This window comes from Bos grunniens, chromosome 20 (assembly GCF_055505025.1).
Source record: "Bos grunniens cultivar Pamir isolate PY7600 chromosome 20, Bosgru_T2T1.0, whole genome shotgun sequence".
Taxonomy (NCBI): Eukaryota; Metazoa; Chordata; class Mammalia; order Artiodactyla; family Bovidae; genus Bos; species Bos grunniens.
In genome coordinates, this window is record NC_141184.1 from 14,787,737 (window position 1) to 14,806,518 (window position 18,782).

Consider the following 18,782-nt stretch of genomic DNA (forward strand, 5'->3'; position numbering starts at 1 on the left):
AGACTCAGGGAAAATGTTACAAGGTGAAATGACAGAATTCAACTGTGGCCTTACTGTAGGACACAAGAGGATTTAGGGATGACACCAAGATTTTTGGCCTGAGCAGTTAACTGAAAGAGTGCAATTATCATCTGTGATGATGGCAGGGGAGCAGGTGTTCGAGGCGAGATCACCCATTCTGGTTTGGATAGAGTTGGAGATGGTGACTGCAAAATTAAATTAAAAGATGCTTACTCCTTGGAAGGAAAGTTATGACCAACCTAGATAGCATATTCAAAAGCAGAGACATTACTTTGCCAACAAAGGTTCGTCAACTCAAGGCTATGGTTTTTCCTGTGGTCATGTATGGATGTGAGAGTTGGACTGTGAAGAAGGCTGAGCGCTGAAGAATTGATGCTTTTGAACTGTGGTGTTGGAGAAGACTCTTGAGAGTCCCTTGGACTGCAAGGAGATCCAACCAGTCCATCCTAAAGGAGATCAGCCCTGGGTGTTCTTTGGAAGGAATGATGCTAACGCTGAAACTCCAGTACTTTGGCCACCTCATGCGAAGAGTTGACTCATTGGAAAAGACTCTGATGCTGGGAGGGACTGGGGGCAGGAGGAGAAGGGGACGACAGAGGATGAGGTGGCTGGATGGCATCACTGACTTGATAGACATGAGTTTGAGTGAACTCTGGGAGTTGGTGATGGACAGGGAGGCCTGGCATGCTGGGATTCATGGGATCACAAAGAGTCGGACACGACTGAGTGACTGATCTGATCTGATCTGATCTGGAGATGTCTCAGCTCCTGTTTCAAGAAGACAGGCTCCTCTAGGCATAGGCACCTTAATTTTGTTCCCCCAAAGCCACAGACTCATCCTCACCTTGTTTCTCTTTCCTCCTTCCCCTCAAGTTGAGGTTAAAGTTTGAATACTTTGAATAGTGTTTACGAGCTCAGAGAAGCCTGGCTACATTTCATAGCATTTCAGAGTCTGACACAACTGAAGTGACTTAGCATGCACACACACACACATCTGAGCTCCAGACCCTTGCCTGCCCTCACGCCCTCCTCAGGGAGCTTGTAAGGATCATCTCCTTCTGTCACTTAATTAATTTATCATTATTTGGGTGCACTGAGATGCATGTGGGATCTTAGTTCCCCTACCAAGGATCCAAGAGGAGTCTTCTGCATTGCAAGAGTAGAGTCTGAAACACAGGACCACCAGAGAGGCCCCTTCACTCATTTATTTACAATTTCAGCCTCTCAGTTGTACCCTATCCCATGTCAGCTTATTTCCATGTTTGCTTGCTTCCTGGAATGAAGGAGAGAAAGAAAACCTTTTTTTAAGGGAGAAAGAAAACTCTGCTCTGAGAACACAGCTGTCGTGTACTTTTCACTGCCATTATAATTGGATCACAAATTATTCCCCACCACTTGCTTTAACAAAAACCACTTATGTCGAGATTATCAAGGCCCCCTTGCTAAATATCACTGATGCTTTGTAGTCTCCACCTAACTTTTTGGTTACAATTAATACTCTTGATAGCATATTGAAAAGCAGAGATATTACTTTGCCAACAAAGGTCCATCTGGTCAAGGCTATGTTTTTTCCAGTGGTCATGTATGGATGTGAGAAGTGGACTGTGAAGAAAGCTGAGTGCCAAAGAATTGATGCTTTTGAACTGTGGTGTTGGAGAAGACTCTTGAGAGTCCCTTGGACTGCAAGGAGATTCAACCAGTCCATCCTAAAGGAGACCAGTCCTGGGTGTTCATTGGAAGGACTGATGCTGAAGCTGAAATTCCAATACTTTGGCCACCTCATGCGAAGAGTTGACTCATTGGAAAAGACCCTGATGCTGGGAGGGATTGGGGACAGAAGGAGAAGGGGACGACAGAGGATGAGATGGTTGGATGGCATCACTGACTGGATAGACATGAGTTTGACTGAATTCTGGGAGTTGGGGATGGACAGGGAGGCCTGGTGTGCTGCGATTCATGGGGTCACAAAGAGTTGGACACGACTGAGTGACTGAACTGAACTGAATACTCTTGAGGGCTTCCCAAGTAGCACTAGTGGTAAAGAACATACCTGCCGATGCAGGAGACATGAGACGTAGATTTGATCCCTGGGTTGGGAAGATACCCTGGAGAAAGGCATGACAACCCACTCCAGTATTCTTCCCATGGACAGAGGAGCTTGGAGGGTCAGCAAAGAGTTGGACACAATTGAAGCAACTTGGCACATCTGCACTCTTGACCTCTTTTCCCCTTTTGAAGCAAGCTTTCCCTTTGCTTCAAAACATTCATCTTCCTTGGTTTTTCTCCCCACTCGGGCTGCCCCTTTCTCTTGTCCCCCAGGTGCTGATCCACTATGTGCTGATCACTCACACACACACACACACACACACACACACACACACACACATGTACTTCCAGCAGAGACCTTGCTCTTGAGCTCTGGACTTACACATCCAAATGCCTCTTAGATGCCTTCACACTGCTGTCTTACAGCCATGGAAACTCAGCTAATCCACAACAGAACTTAGGCTCATTCTGTCACCTCCTCCTCTCCAGATATTCTGGCTTCTCCTGAACTCTCTCTCTGCCTCCTGATTCTTCAGGTTCTCAGTTTTGAGGTTTTCTTTAGGAAACCTTCCCTGAGCCTTCCATCTGACTCCTTAGTCTTTCTTATGCATTCCTTTATTAAATTCTTGTTTCTGACATCACAACACTTAAGCCACTTACAGTAAGTCCCCTACATAGGAACCTTCAAGTTGCAAACTTTCAAAGATGCGAACACACATTCTGTCAATGTCAAGCATCGGTGGAATTGCAATTTGCTGTCATCTCCTATTGTTGATGATCCTTCAGCACTACCATCTCTCATTTCCTTCACCTCCTTCAGCCAGTAGCTCTTCTTGCTTGTTCATTTCATGCCAGCCCCTGTGTGCCAGCTGTTGTACTGTACTATTGCATTTGTCAAGGTACCATACTATAAGAGTAAAAATGTTAATTTTTGTGTTTGTTGCTCTTTATGTGTTATTTGTGTGAAAAGTATTACAAACATACTACAGCACAGTGCTATATAGCTGATTGTGTTAGCTGGGTAACTAGGTTAACTTTGTTGGACTTACAAACAAAATTGGACTTACGAACATGCTCCGGAATGGAACTCATTCATGTATAGGTAACTTACTGTAATTGAATTGCCAATATATTTGACTTCATCCTCCCCAAGACCACAAACTTCTTGCAATCAGGCTGTCTCGTGTCCATCCCCAGGTGGCCTTCCCTCGGTGTCACCTCATGGGCAGTCCCTTGGGCTTGTTGTCACCATGCCCTACATCTTCCTGTCCCTTCATTTTTGCTGCTTCACCTGACCTCTTCTCAACTTCTCTAAGGAAGGGGGTGTGTCCAGCTCATCTGGGAAGCTGGTTCTTCGTAGTCACCACCAGGAGCAGCCTGCTGTGTGCCTAGTCACAATACTTTTAACCATGGCCCAACAGGCTACAGGGGCTTCCCATGTGGCTCAGTGGTAAAGAATCCACTTGCCAATCAGGAGACACAGGAGACTCGGGTTCCATCCCTGGGTCTGGAAGATCTCCTGGAGAAGGAAATGGCAGCCCACTCCAGGGTTCTTGCCTGGAAAATCCCATGGACAGAGGAGCCCGCTGGGCCACTCCATGGGGTCACAAAGAGTTTGACATGACTGAGCTCATGCACATCACATCAAAGGATGGATCCACCTCAACTGCCGAAGGCAGGATTGATGAATAAGGAAGGGAATTTACCGAAGTAGCATCCTGAGAGCTGCAGCTAACCCAGCCAATCACACTGTGAGCAGCATAAGTTGGGTGGCACTGTTTCTTCTTCTCATGGTCTCTGAATCAATGCCTTGGTTCCTTCTTAATTCCTGACATTACCAAGACTGTTATGGGAAGAATGTCCCACAGAGAATCTCCAGCATCCTTCCACATTGTCCCCGTTGCCATAGCAGCCTCTAGGCAATAAGTATTCCCCTTAGAGCTGTGACAAGGAGCTAAAGGTGGCATTGTCAGAAGATGTTTCTCTCCTGGCTCCTCTCACCCATGGGTGATGTCCTTCTGTGGTCCAGCAGCCGGGATGAATGTTCCTGCTTTCTGACTCCCTGAAGCAGGATTTAAAATGCCCAGGATACCATTATTCGCTTATATACATTAGACTCCATTGTCTGTGCATCTGAGAGCAAATCTCTTTTTTCTTCTTGGGGCACTATGATGATTTCCCCTTAAAGCTCTGAAAAACTTCTCAAAAATACAATAAATCTTCATGAAAACTAAGAGACTGCTAACCTGTTTTGGAAAATCAATGTGAAATGCTTTGGGGTAAGGTTTTTTATTTTAATACACCATCAAAATTTTACACATGTGGGACACCCCTGGCAGTCCAGAGGTCAAAGCTCTGCCTTCCTGCTACAGGGGGCATGGATTTGATACCTGGTCATGAAACTGGGATCCTGTATGTTGCATGATGTGACCAAAACATAAAATTTAAAAATTTTTACAGAAAATCATGCATTGTTTTCATCCCCCCACTGGATCCTAAGGGAATTTTTCTTAAAATAACTTTGTATGTTAGTCTTTGACTAATTGGCTAAACAAATGCACTGTGCATAAAATAGCATCTTTAAGAAGACAGTGAATTATTGTGTAGATTCTATGAGGCCTGAGCTTTGAGCTTTGTTATAAAATATGGCACCAGTTGCAATTCTGTATCACACAAACATGATGGGAACATTTTTTTCTGAACGGATAAACTGTAACTAAACTAACTTCCTAAATTATCTTCCTATGATCTTTAACCAATTATTTCTAAATATGCTGAACATAAATTTATACTGTATGTGTTACATCATTTATATGAACATATATATTAAAAATAAAAACCAAATTTTCACCACTGAAGTCTGATAAAGGATGATCTTGGAAAGAAAATTTTAGAATATCTGGTATTTGCAATCTACTATCATTAAAATTTTTAACTAAAAAAGTAAGCTTTAAAGGAAAATATGGATAAGACATGTCTGGTGTTTAAACTGAAGATAAACTTCTAGATGATAAGGAATCAAACTCTGGATAAGCAAAGAAAAATTAATTTTGTAATTTTACTTCATAGATAAAGAAGGATTGAGAATCAAAAATAATAATACAGTATGTAAATGTTGCTTATCTATGAGGGAAAAATCAAAAAGAGAAGAAGAATAGCAGTCCTAGACTAAAACAGAAGCCAACAGTGAGAGCTTGCTTTATTTTGGTATATTTTTAACATATAGAATTAAAACATTTTTAATGACATTTAAGAAAAGTCAGATGATAAAATTTATTCACTCTGGGAAATGTTTAGAAGTACTGTCGATAAGTACTGCTCCAAATTCTCCAAGCTAGGCCTCAACAGTATGTAAACCAAGAACTTCCAGATGTTCAAGCTGGATTTAGAAAAGGCAGAGGAACCAGAGATCAAATGGCCAACATTATCCTGGATCATAGAAAAAGCAAGAGAATTCCAGAAAAACATCTACTTCCTCTTCAATGAATATGCTAAAGCCTTTGACTGTGTGGATCACAACAAACTGTGGAAGTTTCTTCAAGAGGTGGGAATACCAGACCACCTGACCTGCCTCCTGATAAATATGTATGCAGGTCAAGAAGCAACAGTTAGAACTGGGCATGGAACAACGGACTGGATCCAGATTGGGAAAGGAGTATGTCAAGGCTGTATATTGTCACCCTGCTTATTTAACTTATATGCAGAGAATATCACGTGAAATTCCGGGCTGGAATCAAGATTGCCGGGAGAAACATCAATAACCTCAGATATGCAGATGACATCACTCATATGGCAGAAAGAGAAGAGGAACTAAAGAGCCTCTTGATGAAAGTGAAAGAGGAGAGTGAAAAAGCTGGATTAAAACTCAATATTCAAAAAATGAAAATCCAGTCCCATCACTTTATGGTAAATAGATGGGGAAACAGTGACAGACTTTATTTTCTTGGGCTCCAAAATCACTGCAGATGGTAACTTCAGCCATGAAATTAAAAGACGCTTGCTCCTTGGAAGAAAAGCTATGACCAACCTAGACAGCATGTTAAAAAGCAGAGACATTACTTTGCTGACAAAGGTCCATCTAGACAAGGCTATGGTTTTTTCAGTGGTCATGTATGGATGTGAGAGTTGGACTGTGAAGAAAGCTGAGTGCCGAAGAATTGATGCTTTTGAACTGTGGTGTTTGAGAAGACTCTTGAGAGTCTTGGACTGCAAGGAGATCCAACCAGTCCATCCTAAAGGAAATCAGTCCTGAATATTCATTGGAAGGACTGATGCTAACGCTGAAGCTGAAGCTCCAATGCTTTGGCCACCTGATGCAAGGAACTGACTCCTTAGAAAACACCCTGATGCTGGGAAAGATTGAAGGCAGCAGAAGAAGGGGATGACAGAGAAGGAGATGGTTGGATGGCATGACCAACTCTATGGACATGAGTTTGAACAAGCTCTGGGAGTTGGTGATGTACAGGGAAGCCTGGTGTGCTGCAGTCCACGGGGTTGCAAAGAGTCAAACACAACTGAGTGATGGAACGGAACTAAATTGTCAATAATAAAGAAACTATATTCTATTTCACAAGAGCTTCAGCATGCTCTGCGCTTCAGAATTAAGGGTTGTACTGTCTTCCGGGAGAGAGGAGGAAAATCCATCTGGTGCTCCAGTGTTTCTTTGGTGGTTAGCGTATAGCAATAGTGGCTGCCTGCTGCCTGCTGTAGGATGTCTCCAAACTCTCTTGAGGATAGGGTTATAATTCGTTACATTTTGCCCCTGATCTTGAGAACTGGGAGTGTGACCCATAGTTACAGAGTCAAGAGAGGATAGTTATTCCCCCCAAAGTTGACCTTGCCGGCTTTTAGCACCTGATGCTTGAGCACCATGTTCTCACTGCTCCCCGTGGGATTCAGTCCCAGCTACCTAGTCAAACCCAATAGGGTTTGCCAACCACAAATTGGTGCTTGCCCTGGGTTCTTGTCATCTGCCTCCACAAGGATTGAATTATGTGCCGCTACAGCTGCTGACCTCCAACACCCCCAGAAGTTCAGGGTGGAGAGCAGAAATGAGGCACTCTGTGCTCCAGGAAAACCAGCAGGACAGGTCTTCAGATAGATAATCTCAAGAGCTGATTTTATGAGTTCTATGAGCCCAGTTCTTGTATCTCCTTATATAGAGAAAAGCACTGACACCCTTCACAGTGGTGACTGTTTTCTCATGACTAGCAGAAGCCTCACAAAACCAGCAGAAATTTCCACCAAGAAAAAAGTGCTTGACTGCATGTACATAGTGCATACTCAGTCATGTCTGACTTTGCAACCCCACCAGGCTCCTCGGTCCATTGGATTTTCCAGGCAAGAACACTGGTGTGGGTTGGCATTTCCTCCTCCAGAGGATCTTCCCACCTTGGGGATTGAACCCACATCTTCTGTGAATATCCCACATTTCAGATGGGTTCTTGGGAAGTCCCACTTGGGAAGTCCTGATTTCATGTATTCCCCCTTCAGCAAAATCAACATATATACTGTCCTTGCCCCATACCTCTTTAGAGGAGCCTCTCAGAGCTATCTGGGTGCTATCTCCTGGGCTGCAGTCATTTTGCCCCCCAAAAGCTTAACTCGAAAGTCTCAGGTTGTGCTTTTTTTTTTAAGTCAACAGATTGTATCACTTTTTCAGATGTACCCTACGCTCCTCCATGTAAGCTCTCTCACCATCATTGGGACATGCCTCTGTTTTACCCCCAAGATGTTCCCAGAATGTTCTCCACTTACCTGATTCGCGAACTTCTACTCATGCCTCAATGCCCAGGTCCTGCCAGTTCCTCAGTGATGCTTTCTTCAGTTGCCCCAGGGAAACCTGACTGCTCCTGTGGACTGCCACTGCCTTTCACTCACCTGGAACCTGACCCATATCATGCAGTGTGTCTCCCTGCGAACCTGGGTCGTTTCACAGCCACGGCTCTCAGTGTCTGGCACATAGAAGGTGCCCCATCATTGTTTGTATTGCAGATTACTGGTTGAAAAGAGACAGAATGGATACAGGTCTAGATTTATATATATTGAAATATACTCTTTAAATATTTCCAACTTTTTTTTTCTACCATGAATGGTTTAGAAATTTAAGACAGCCTTAGCTACAACTACAGCATTCAGAATTGAAAATTGTTTATATCTGCAGTGGGTTGCCATTCACTTCTCCAGGGGATCTTCCTGACTCAGGGATTGAACCCAGGTCTCCTGCAATGCAGGCGGATTCTTTACCATCTGAGTCATCATGGAAGCTCACAACTGATACAGCATATTAAAATTTTTATTTATTTATATATTGGCCACCCCACATGGCATGCAGGCTCTTAGTTCCCTTGCAGTGGAAGCTTGGACCACCAGGGAAATCTGTAGAATATTCATTTTGAAACAGAAAACTCAGTTCTCTCAATGCACCCACCCCACCTTCCACCCAGAGAATTTGAGTTTCTATGTAATCATTTCAGGGACCACACATTTTGTTGAACGGAAATCCTGCCAGATTCTTTCCAGCATTGATTTGGGTCACGTATGGGTGTGGGAGTGTGTCAGGAATTGGGGCCTGTCAAGGTGGTGAGGGAAGATAATGGTATGGACAAAATGGGTGTCCTTAGGGCAAGGCCATGGGAAGGAGGGGAGACTGGGGTGACTCTTCCTTTCAGGTTGACAGACCCGTTGTGCCTTGTCATCTCCAGATGCCTCAGCCTTGGGCACTCATGCAGGGTTACAGAAAGAGTCTCCCATCCTCTCCTCCTCCTCGTTTTTTGGGGGAAGTTGATACGAATACAAAAGTTGGTATGAATACAAAGGGTGGAGCAGTGATAGTCTCACTTGTGTTTGCAGTCTCTTGATCCAGCATTTTTACCACCATGCTGTAAACAACAGCACCCAAAATTAAAGGTGTGCTTAATTAAACAAGAGCACACTGCATGAAGTGTGGTCATTGAAGACTCCCTTGGTGATTAAAGTGTCCAGGGCAAGTGTCCACGCTCGCAGGCACAAGTCATGGATTGCTGCTTTGCCAGGACATTTGCGTCCCTGGTTTTGCTGTTTATTAAACAAACAGTCTTCTTTTCTGTCCCAGGTGGCAAGACTGAGGGCAGAGAGCAGGTGGACAGGACTGATCGATGCCTTCTGGTGCCTCACCCGGGACTGTGCTCCTGTAACATCGGGTTCAAAAATCAACACTTCTAGATCCTCTCACTTTCTAGATCCATCCCAAAAGAGTAGTTTAATTTTCCTTCTTTCATGATTTCCTGATTCTTTCTTCACGTTTCTGCAAATGGTCACACCTTTAACTCATTTGTGATGCAGCTTTTTATTAACTGGGAAATTATTTCAACTTTTAGTAGAAGTGGCTCTGTATGAATCACAAGGCTACCTGTAAATGTTAACTGTTCTATTATGAATCATTCGAAGGTTATTTTTAGAAGATAGAATGTAAAGCATTTGATTTCATGTGCTTTAAAAATCTCACCATCAGTTACTTCAAACGACCTACCTGTTCATCTTGTTTCCAAGGAAAGCAGGGCCGCCTGCCTCCTCGTCTATTCTGCCATTACCCGTTAAAATGTGCCATTTACTTCCATGAGGAGGAGGAAAAGGTGGAAAGTCTCCAGGTATCTCTACTTAGCAACCTGTTCCTGGGGAGTCAAGAGATTAATTTTTCTTTTCCTCTTTTCTCTCAAAAAATACTTATCTAGTAAAAGAGAACCACTTCTCACTGCTGGAGAATGTATTCCCCAGGACTTCATTAAACCAAGTAACAGAATCAGTGTTTAAACGATTAAGTAGGTATATAAGCTCTCACAAAAACAAAATCTAATTAAGATGGTACTCAACAGAAATCAAGATACTAATAATTAACAAAAATAATTGCGGCTGGTCTATGAGAGGGTTAGGAAATATGAAGCAGTGTTATTATTACATGTTCAAGATGCAACATTTCGGTGAGCTTTTATAGTTATAAGTAGGCGGGGTGCCCTGTCTATGTAACCTGCACTATAGGACAGGCATATCTCGTTTTATTGCACTTCATTTTTTTAATTGTGCCTTATGGACATTGCATGTTTTACAAATCAAAAGTTTAGGGCCACTCTGTGTGAAGCAAGTCCATTGGCACCATTTTTCCATTAATATTTTCTTACTTCATGTATCTGTGTCATATTTTGGTGATTCTTGAAATATTTCAGATTTCCCATTATTATACTTGTTATGGTGATCTGGGACCAGTGATCTTTGATATTATTATTATAGCTTGAAGGCTCAGATGATGGCTAGCACTATTTAGATTTTTAAAGTAAGTACATTGTTTTGTTTTTTTTTTTTAAGAACTAATGTTATTGCACACTTAACATACTGCAGTACAGTGTAAACATCTTTCATATGCTCGGGAAACCAAAAAATTCGAGTGATTTGCTTTGTTGTGATATCAGCTTTATTGCAGTTCTGGAGGGGAACCTATAGTATCTTTGAAGTATGTCTGTAAGACTATTTTTATCCCAATCATCTGTATCTTTTTATAAGCTCTCTGAACTATTTCAGAAGTTAGAAAACAAGCCATAATTCCTAAGACTTGCATTCCTGGTGACAGCTTAATTGATCCCACACAAAAAAGTCACGCTTAGATTGACTACCAGCCGGACGCATGAGGAGGACCAGTGTGAGCATCGCAGAGGATGTTTTGCTTTGTCCTTGATGGGCACTTTGGAAATTTCCCACAGCATTCTAAATGCTTCCCCATTCGTAGCATGCCTGAAAAATTACACATGGAGCAAAACGTTTGATAAAAATATATTTAAAACAAGCAAGAAAAAATAGTTTTGACCTTAAGTATAACTTTTATCATTCTTTTAACCAAGTAGAGTTAAATAATACATATAATGATTTCAAGTACCAACTTATAAAAGATGTGATAAATTAGAAAGCAAAGAACAGGAGGACTCTTTTTTCAGAAAAATGTATTTGCAATTCAAATGTTCATATAAAAAGCATAAATTTTAAAAAGTTCATAGATGTGTGTTTTTAGAAGTGCTATGGTTTTGCCATTCATTGCAATTACATTCCAAAATGTGCAGGGTGGTCCACACCGCACCTTCTCAGCTTTGTCACACTGAAGTCACTCTCATCACAACCTCCCCCGAGCTGTTATCTTCTGACAAATCTTCATGGGCCCTCATTCGATTGAACAGATGTAATAACACGTAGCCACACTGAAACCTTGGGGAGGTCAACTGGGTTGGGTGGACCAAGTTCCTGTTCCGCAGAGCCGTCAACGGCAACCATAAAGTCCTGCTTGTGGAAGACTCTCCCCGGCTACTTTCTTCGATGTCTGTGGCTTTGTCATAATTTAATACATCCCAGTGTAAGTTGACAGCTCGCCAGCGCTTAAACACTCTGTAAACTGCAGCTCCTTCATGGACAATGAGACCTGAAATTTGAGGGGTTGGGGAAAAGACTGGTCATCATCAAAAAGGTGAGAATGTTATTTTGCATCCAAGTAAGACATTAAGGAAATAGTCAGTTATCTGTTATTCATCATCATCTAACAAATTGGTATTCTGACTACTCAAATATTATGTCTAATGGCAAGCTACTATCTGTATTACACAGGTGTAGTCAATATTCAAAAATAAGAATCTACTGCCATGCAGACAGTAAGGTCATCTTGGGTACAAATTACTTGCTTCATTTTGGCACAGGGTATGCTTACGTATTTATTATGCTGCCTTAGGAGAACCATCAGGGCCTCCCTGGTGGCTCAGACAATAAAGAATCTGCAATGCAGGAGACCTGGGTTTGATCCCTGGGTCAGGAAGATCCTCTGGACAAGGGAATGGCAACCCAACTCCAGTATTCTTGCCTGGAGAATTTCATGGACAGAGGAGCCTGGTGGGCTACATGGAGTCCATTGAGTTGCAAAGAGTCGGACACCACTGAGAGACTAAAACTAACCCTAGGAAACCATCAGGTTCATTTATACAACCGGCATATATTTCACGAGTGCCCACTGTGAGCCAAGCAACGTGTCAGGGGCTTGGTCTGTGTTGTCAACTTGATTTGTGAAACAGAGGGCAAGCTCACTGCCATCTCCGCAGCTGGTAAAATGATGACACGAAGGAGGTATGAGCAAACCTTCTGCTACTTTTCCTCCCCTCAACAATTCAACAAACATTTATTAAGCGTCTACTTGAGAGCTTTTGGGCTTCCTTTGTGGCTCAGCTGGTAAAGAATCTGCCTGCAAAGCAGGAGACCTGGGTTCGATCCCTGGATTGGGAAGATCCCCTGGAGAAGGGAGAGGTTACCCACTCCAGTATTCTGGCCTGGAGAATTCCACAGACTGCATAGTCCACAGGGTCACAAAGAGTCGGACACAATGCAGTGACTTTTATTTTCACTTTCTTTCTTTTGAGAGCTTTACTTATATCATTTCATTCAGTTTTCACCACACCCTTATGAAGCAAGTACCAGCATGTTCTCCATTTTACAGATCAATTGCTCAAGAGCACAGTGGTGGCAACAGTGAAGCAGGGATTCAGACCCAGGCCGGCGAGCTCCAGAAGGCTCTCTGATGCTATACCGTGAACGGGTGACCACACACTTCTGAGACAGACTCTCAGGAAAGTAAACAAGATAGCACAGGAACCTCGGGGACAGCAAACTGGCCATCTGTAAAGGCGGTGCCCCGATACACGGCTCCATCTCCACCATCCACCCGAGATCCCAGCACACCCTGCATTTTTCACACATTTACATTTCACCACATAATCTAAAAGTTTTTGAATCTGTGACCCATCACAACAAGTCCCTGGTGGAGAGGTCCCTTCAGATAGAAAAGCGAGAAGGAGTATCTCTTAGAGGAATGTGAAATTCCATTGAAAGTTGGAGGTGAGGCCAATGGAGTCTTTCTGAAAAAGGAATATGGCACGTAAGGAGGATGCGTCAGTTGACACAATCATATCTAACCAAAATTTGAAAATGAGAAGATCTTACCACCTCCCAGCATTTAGAATCTTGGGTGCATGTCCTAGAAAACTCATGTCATAAATAAGAAAAAGGAAGCATGTAAAAAATGTTTTATACATGTGTGTGTATTTACAAAAAAAATCACAAACAATCTCAATGTCCATTACATTGAGGGGGATTACATTGGAGAGAGGCTTCAAAGAGGGCTTTCTATTGAACCTTTCGTATCTTTTTTTAAGCTTGGTGGTGGGGATGTGAATGTTCAATGTATTATTCTATATGCTTTTGTGTACCCAAATAATTGATAACTTCAAAAATAACGGGAAATTTATTGGGAAAATTGATCTAAGATGGGTTGAGGAACAGACAACAGAAGAAGGGGGATAAATAAGGAGTTTACCACATTTATGTGAGGAGCAGAGTGTCAGCAGTAGGAGAACACAGAGAAACAAAGAAAGAAACTTGTCAGAGGAAAAACTGACAGAAATTGCAAATGCAAGAAGGGGAAAAATCAGTCTCCCATTTTTAAGGCTAGAAGAATGGGTGACTGAAAGAATGATAACCTCCCATACAGACAATGAGTTTAGTGTTTGGAACAAGTTTTTTGGGGGGAGATTTTTTTGGTCAAATAAGACATCTATTTCTGCTTTACTGACTATGCCAAAGCCTTTGAATGTGTGGATCACAATAAACTGTGGAAAATTCTGAAAGAGATGGGAATACCAGACCACCTGACCTGCCTCTTGAGAAACCTATATGCAGGTCAGGAAGCAACAGTTAGAACTGGACATGGAACAACAGACTGGTTCCAAATAGGAAAAGGAGTACATCAAGGCTGTATATTGTCACCCTGCTTATTTAACTTACATGCAGAGTACATCATGAGAAACGCTGGGCTGGAAGAAGCACAAGCTGGAATCAAGATTGCTGGGAGAAATATCAATAACCTCAGATATGCAGATGACACCACCCTTGTGGCAGAAAGTGAAGAGGAGCTAAAAAGCCTCTTGATGAAAGTGAAAGAGGAGAGTGAAAAAGTCGGCTTAAAGCTCAACATTCAGAAAACTAAGATCACGGCATCTGGTCCCATCACTTCATGGGAAATAGATGGGGAAACAGTGGAAACAAGTGTCAGACTTTATTTGGGGGGGCTCCAAAATCACTGCAGATGGCGACTGCAGCCATGAAATTAAAAGATGCTTACTCCTTGGAAGGAAAGTTATGCCTAACCTAGATAGCAGGTAGATATTCAAAAGCAGAGACATTACTTTGCCAACAAAGGTCCATCTAGTCAAGGCTATGGTTTTTCCAGTGGTCATGTATGGATGTGAGAGTTGGACTGTGAAGAAAGCTGAGCACTGAAGAATTGATGCTTTTGAACTGTGGTGTTGGAGAAGACTCTTGAGAGTCCCTTGGACTGCAAGGAGATCCAACCAGTCCATTCTGAGGGAGATCAGTCCTGGGATTTCTTTGGAAGGAATGATGCTAAAGCTGAAACTCCAGTACTTTGGCCACCTCATGAGAAGAGTTGACTCATTGGAAAAGACTCTGATGCTGGGAGGGACTGGGGGCAGGAGGAGAAGGGGCGACAGAGGATGAGATGGCTGGATGGCATCACTGACTCGATGGACGTGAGTTTGAGTGAACTCCGGGAGTTGGTGATGGACAGGGAGGCCAGGTGTGCTGCAATTCATGGGGTCGCAAAGAGTTGGACACGACTAAGCAACTGAACTGAACTGAAGACGCTGCTGGTAGGTGATGGAAATACCTCATCTTTGAAAAATCATACCTATCTAATATCAGAATTTAAATTTTATATCCATCCCATTCTGTTGTTGTTTAGTTGCTATGTTATGAAGGACTCTTTGCAACATTTATCCCTTACCAGGAGATAAATGTCTAACACACGTGACTTAAAGTATTCCAAAGACACTAACATAGGCCACTAAAAAATGCATATGGTCTAATAAACAAAAATATCTTGAACCCAATTATTATATACCACTAAAATAATAAGAAGAAATGTAAACTTTTGTCAATCATAGCAATTCAATTGTTTGATTCTTTTTTCCCTAAGGAACAATCAGAGTTGACCCAAATGACCAGATGTTTTGGGGAAACAGTCAGAATTATAAGTCAAGACTACCAGATTTTAACTGATAACTTTAATATTAGATTTCTGAAATCTCCACGGGTAATAATTTAACTTTTCTGATTCTGTTTTTCCTCCTTAAAAATGTGATTGGAATACCTAATCTGTATATTCCACCAGATGCTATGAAGACAGATTGAAATTAATCAACTATAAAGCACTCAGATTTCCTTGGGGGTGGTAACTATCTAAATATAAGACATTATTATTAATTACAAATCAATAGTGAATCTTTGTGGTGCAGTGAAAGTCGTTCAGTGGCATCTGACGCTTTGTGACTCTATAGTCGCATGGACTCTATAGTCCATGGAATTCTATGGACTCTATAATCCATGGAATTCTCTAGGCCAGGATACTGGAATGGATAGCCTTTTCCTTCTCCAGGGAATCTTCCCAACCTGGGGATGGAACCTAGGTCTCCCACATTGCAGGTGGATTCTTTACCAGCTAAGTCACAAGGGTGGTGAGGGGCATTCATTCACAATAATCACAAGACCATTACAGTCTGCAACAGGTTCATTCTGGATAAGGGCAGCAATGGGGAGGGGGGCTGGTTTCACCAGGGAAATCCACTCATTTCATAGGATCCTAGTCTTTTTTGTTGATTTCCTTTGAAGGACCAGAAATCAAATCAGTTACTTGAGCGTAAATCATTTTCTGGGAATATATTCCTATAGCCTTTTCCTAAATATATAAATCTACCCAACAAGCAGAAAGAAATCCCACAGTCTTTATAGTACGTTCTGAACTAAATTTAAAGAAGGAGAACTACTTGAAGTTCTCATGAAGACAAGTCCTCTTAAGTTTTCCCCTGCATGTGCTGCTTCTTAATTGCATTTAAGTTATGAGAGATGTTTCGACTTGGCTTTATTCTCCATAGTGAAAAGTAAAAGTCACTCAGTCGTGTCCAACTCTTTGTGACCCCATGGTCTATACAGTCCATGGAATTCTCCAGGCCAGAATACTGAAGTGGGTAGCCTTTCCCTTCTCCAGGGGATCTTCCCAATTCAGGGATCAAACTCAGGTCTCCTGCATTGCAGGTAGTAGATTCTTTACCAGCTGATCCACAAAGGAAGCCCAAGAATACTGGAGTGGGTATATATCCCTTCTCCAGCAGATCTTCCTGACCCAGAAATCAAACCAGGGTCTCCTGCTTTGCAGGCTGATTCTTTACCAACTGAGCTATCAGGGAAGCCCATATTCTCCATAAATGTCTGGAATTGCTCCTCGCCCTCTAGAGGCTCTCATTTTACCAAAATATGAGGTACCCCATCTCACCGCAAGACTGTCCTTTGTAATGTACACTTTCCCTCTTTCTCCTTTAGATTATTTGAAGCTGTGGCAAATACCATTTGTGTTTATGAATGTTCATGAGAAAATTTGACTACTATGACCATTGAAATCCAGAGGTAAGGATTATTTCATTCTAGTTCATGTGTTGAGAATCCTCCTGATGCTTGGCCCCCTCTTGTTTCATAACTGATCACTTCACATCATCCATAGCCACTCTCTGACTCACATCTCAAGATAAGCCTTAAAATGAATTTGTCATCTTGACATTTTGGGTCATAGGAAAACAAGCTTAGATTTACTTCATCTGAGTCACTAACTCTGAAGTGAAAAACAATGAACATTTCTAGAAAATGTAAATATTAAATATTTTATGGTCCTTGCTACATTATTAATGGCAAAGATGTCAACAAGGTGTGATTCATGGGAACTTGGGAGTTTTGAGACTTGAGGAGAATATGTGTATAGGTGTCCCTGTGTGTGTGGTTGGTTTATTTTTTATTTTATCATTTTCGTGCCAGTAGCATTTACTTACCGAGAAGGCAATGGCACCCCACTCCAGTACTTTTGCCTAGAAAATCCCATGGACGGAGGAGCCTGGTAGGCTGCAGTCCATGGGGTTGCACAGAGTCGGACACAACTGAAGTGACTTAGCAGCAGCAGCAGCATTTAATTAGAGCATCCCTTTATTGATGTACAAAGGAACATTTTTGTTATGAAATAATCTTTATCAACAGAAAAGGTTTAAATAGTTTCTGGGTTCATTGAAATAAGGGGACGGTGCTTATGAAAGTAAAATATATCCCAAATTTGGAAGTGATGTGCTGGTTGAAATTCTTATATGGTAGTAGAAAATGAGCTAACTAACCAAGAAATAATGGGAAGACTCTCAAGGTACACAGACTAATGTGTGCATCTATGTGCACACATAGATGTATACACTATTTATCTATGTTTATTTCATTATAGACAAATACGCTGTTCTGTGCTTACTCGCTTGGTCATGTCTGACTCTCTACGATCCCATGGACTGTAGCCCGTCAGGCTCCTCTGTCCATGGGGATTCTCCAGGCAAGAATACTGAAGTGGGTTGCCATGCCTTCCTCCAGGGATCTTCCCAACCCAGGGATCAAACCCAGCTCTCCCGCATTGCAGGCGGATTCTTTACTGTCCAAGCCACCAGGGAAGCCCAAGAATACTGGAGTGGGTAGCCTATCCCTTCTCCAGGGGATCTTCCTGCCACAAGAATTGAACCAGGGTCTCCTGCATTGCAGGTGGATTCTTTACCAGATGAGCTACCAGGGAAGGCCATAGACAAATGGTAAGTTACAATTAACAGAGACTTGCAAATTTTGTGGTCAACTATAAACAAATGTTGATATTAACTACCAAACCACCAGTCTAATTATTTCATTTCTTGTGTAATCTTGACTGCAACTCTACAAATAGATATATTATTGAATAGTTAGATTCCCTGTTAAGAAAACTGAGACCTAGAGAGATTTAGCCAGTTGTCCAATGTTATAATGATATAAGCTCTGAGACTGAAGCCCAAATCTGTCTAATTGCAAACCTTGAGTGCTACAAGCCTATTCAGGGTAAATTTCCAATGGATGTTTGTATCTTCTAGTCACATAATGACCAACTGAAAGAGATCACTCTATTGACTGAATGTATCTCCCAAAATTCATACATTGAAGCACTAATCTTTAACATGATGGTATTTGGAGGTGGGATCTTTGGGAGTTAATTAGAGTTATAATTCCTGAGAATGACTAATGCCTTTATACAAAGGGAAAGAGATGTGAGTTTTCTGTGTGCAAATGTGTGTGTGTGTACACCAAAGAAAGGCCTTGTGGGATAATAACAGGGAGAAGAGAGCCCTCGCCAGACTGAGTAAGCCAGCAACTTGACTTTGGACTTCCCACAACCTTCAAAACTATAAGAAATAAACGTTTATTGTTTAAGCCACTCAGGCTGTGGTATTTTGTTATAGCAGTTCAAACAAACCAAGACAGACCTGGTATATAAACTACAATACCCTCATTTAAAATACGAGTAAATTAAGACCCAGAAACTGTGATTTGGGCAAAGTGATATAATTAGTTGCCATTTTTAATATCCTTGGGTGTCACCAACTCTATTTCATCTCTAGGAGTACCAATAAAACAGCCTTTGCATTTGCCCCCATCCCAGGAGAGAGAAGTGTGAGGCAACACTGTGAGTGGTGCGCGTGCTGTCTGGTAAGCTGTCCCATCCTGAGCTGTCCCAAGATATGCAAAATCCTAATTATGACACA

General features: G+C 42.1%; 1 protein-coding gene across 2 annotated transcripts in view; it reads right to left on the bottom strand.

Moving 5' to 3' along the window:
* Positions 1-10,857: 10,857 nt before the first annotated feature.
* The window catches only part of MARCHF11 (membrane associated ring-CH-type finger 11), a 114,604-nt gene continuing 106,679 nt past the window's right edge, over positions 10,858-18,782 (bottom strand). For both annotated transcript variants that reach the window (XM_086362489.1, XM_086362488.1), the window contains one exon: positions 10,858-11,506. In XM_086362489.1, coding sequence (XP_086218615.1) covers positions 11,426-11,506 — 81 coding nt within the window. In that variant the 3' untranslated portion in view covers positions 10,858-11,425. The remainder of the gene's footprint in view (positions 11,507-18,782) is intronic.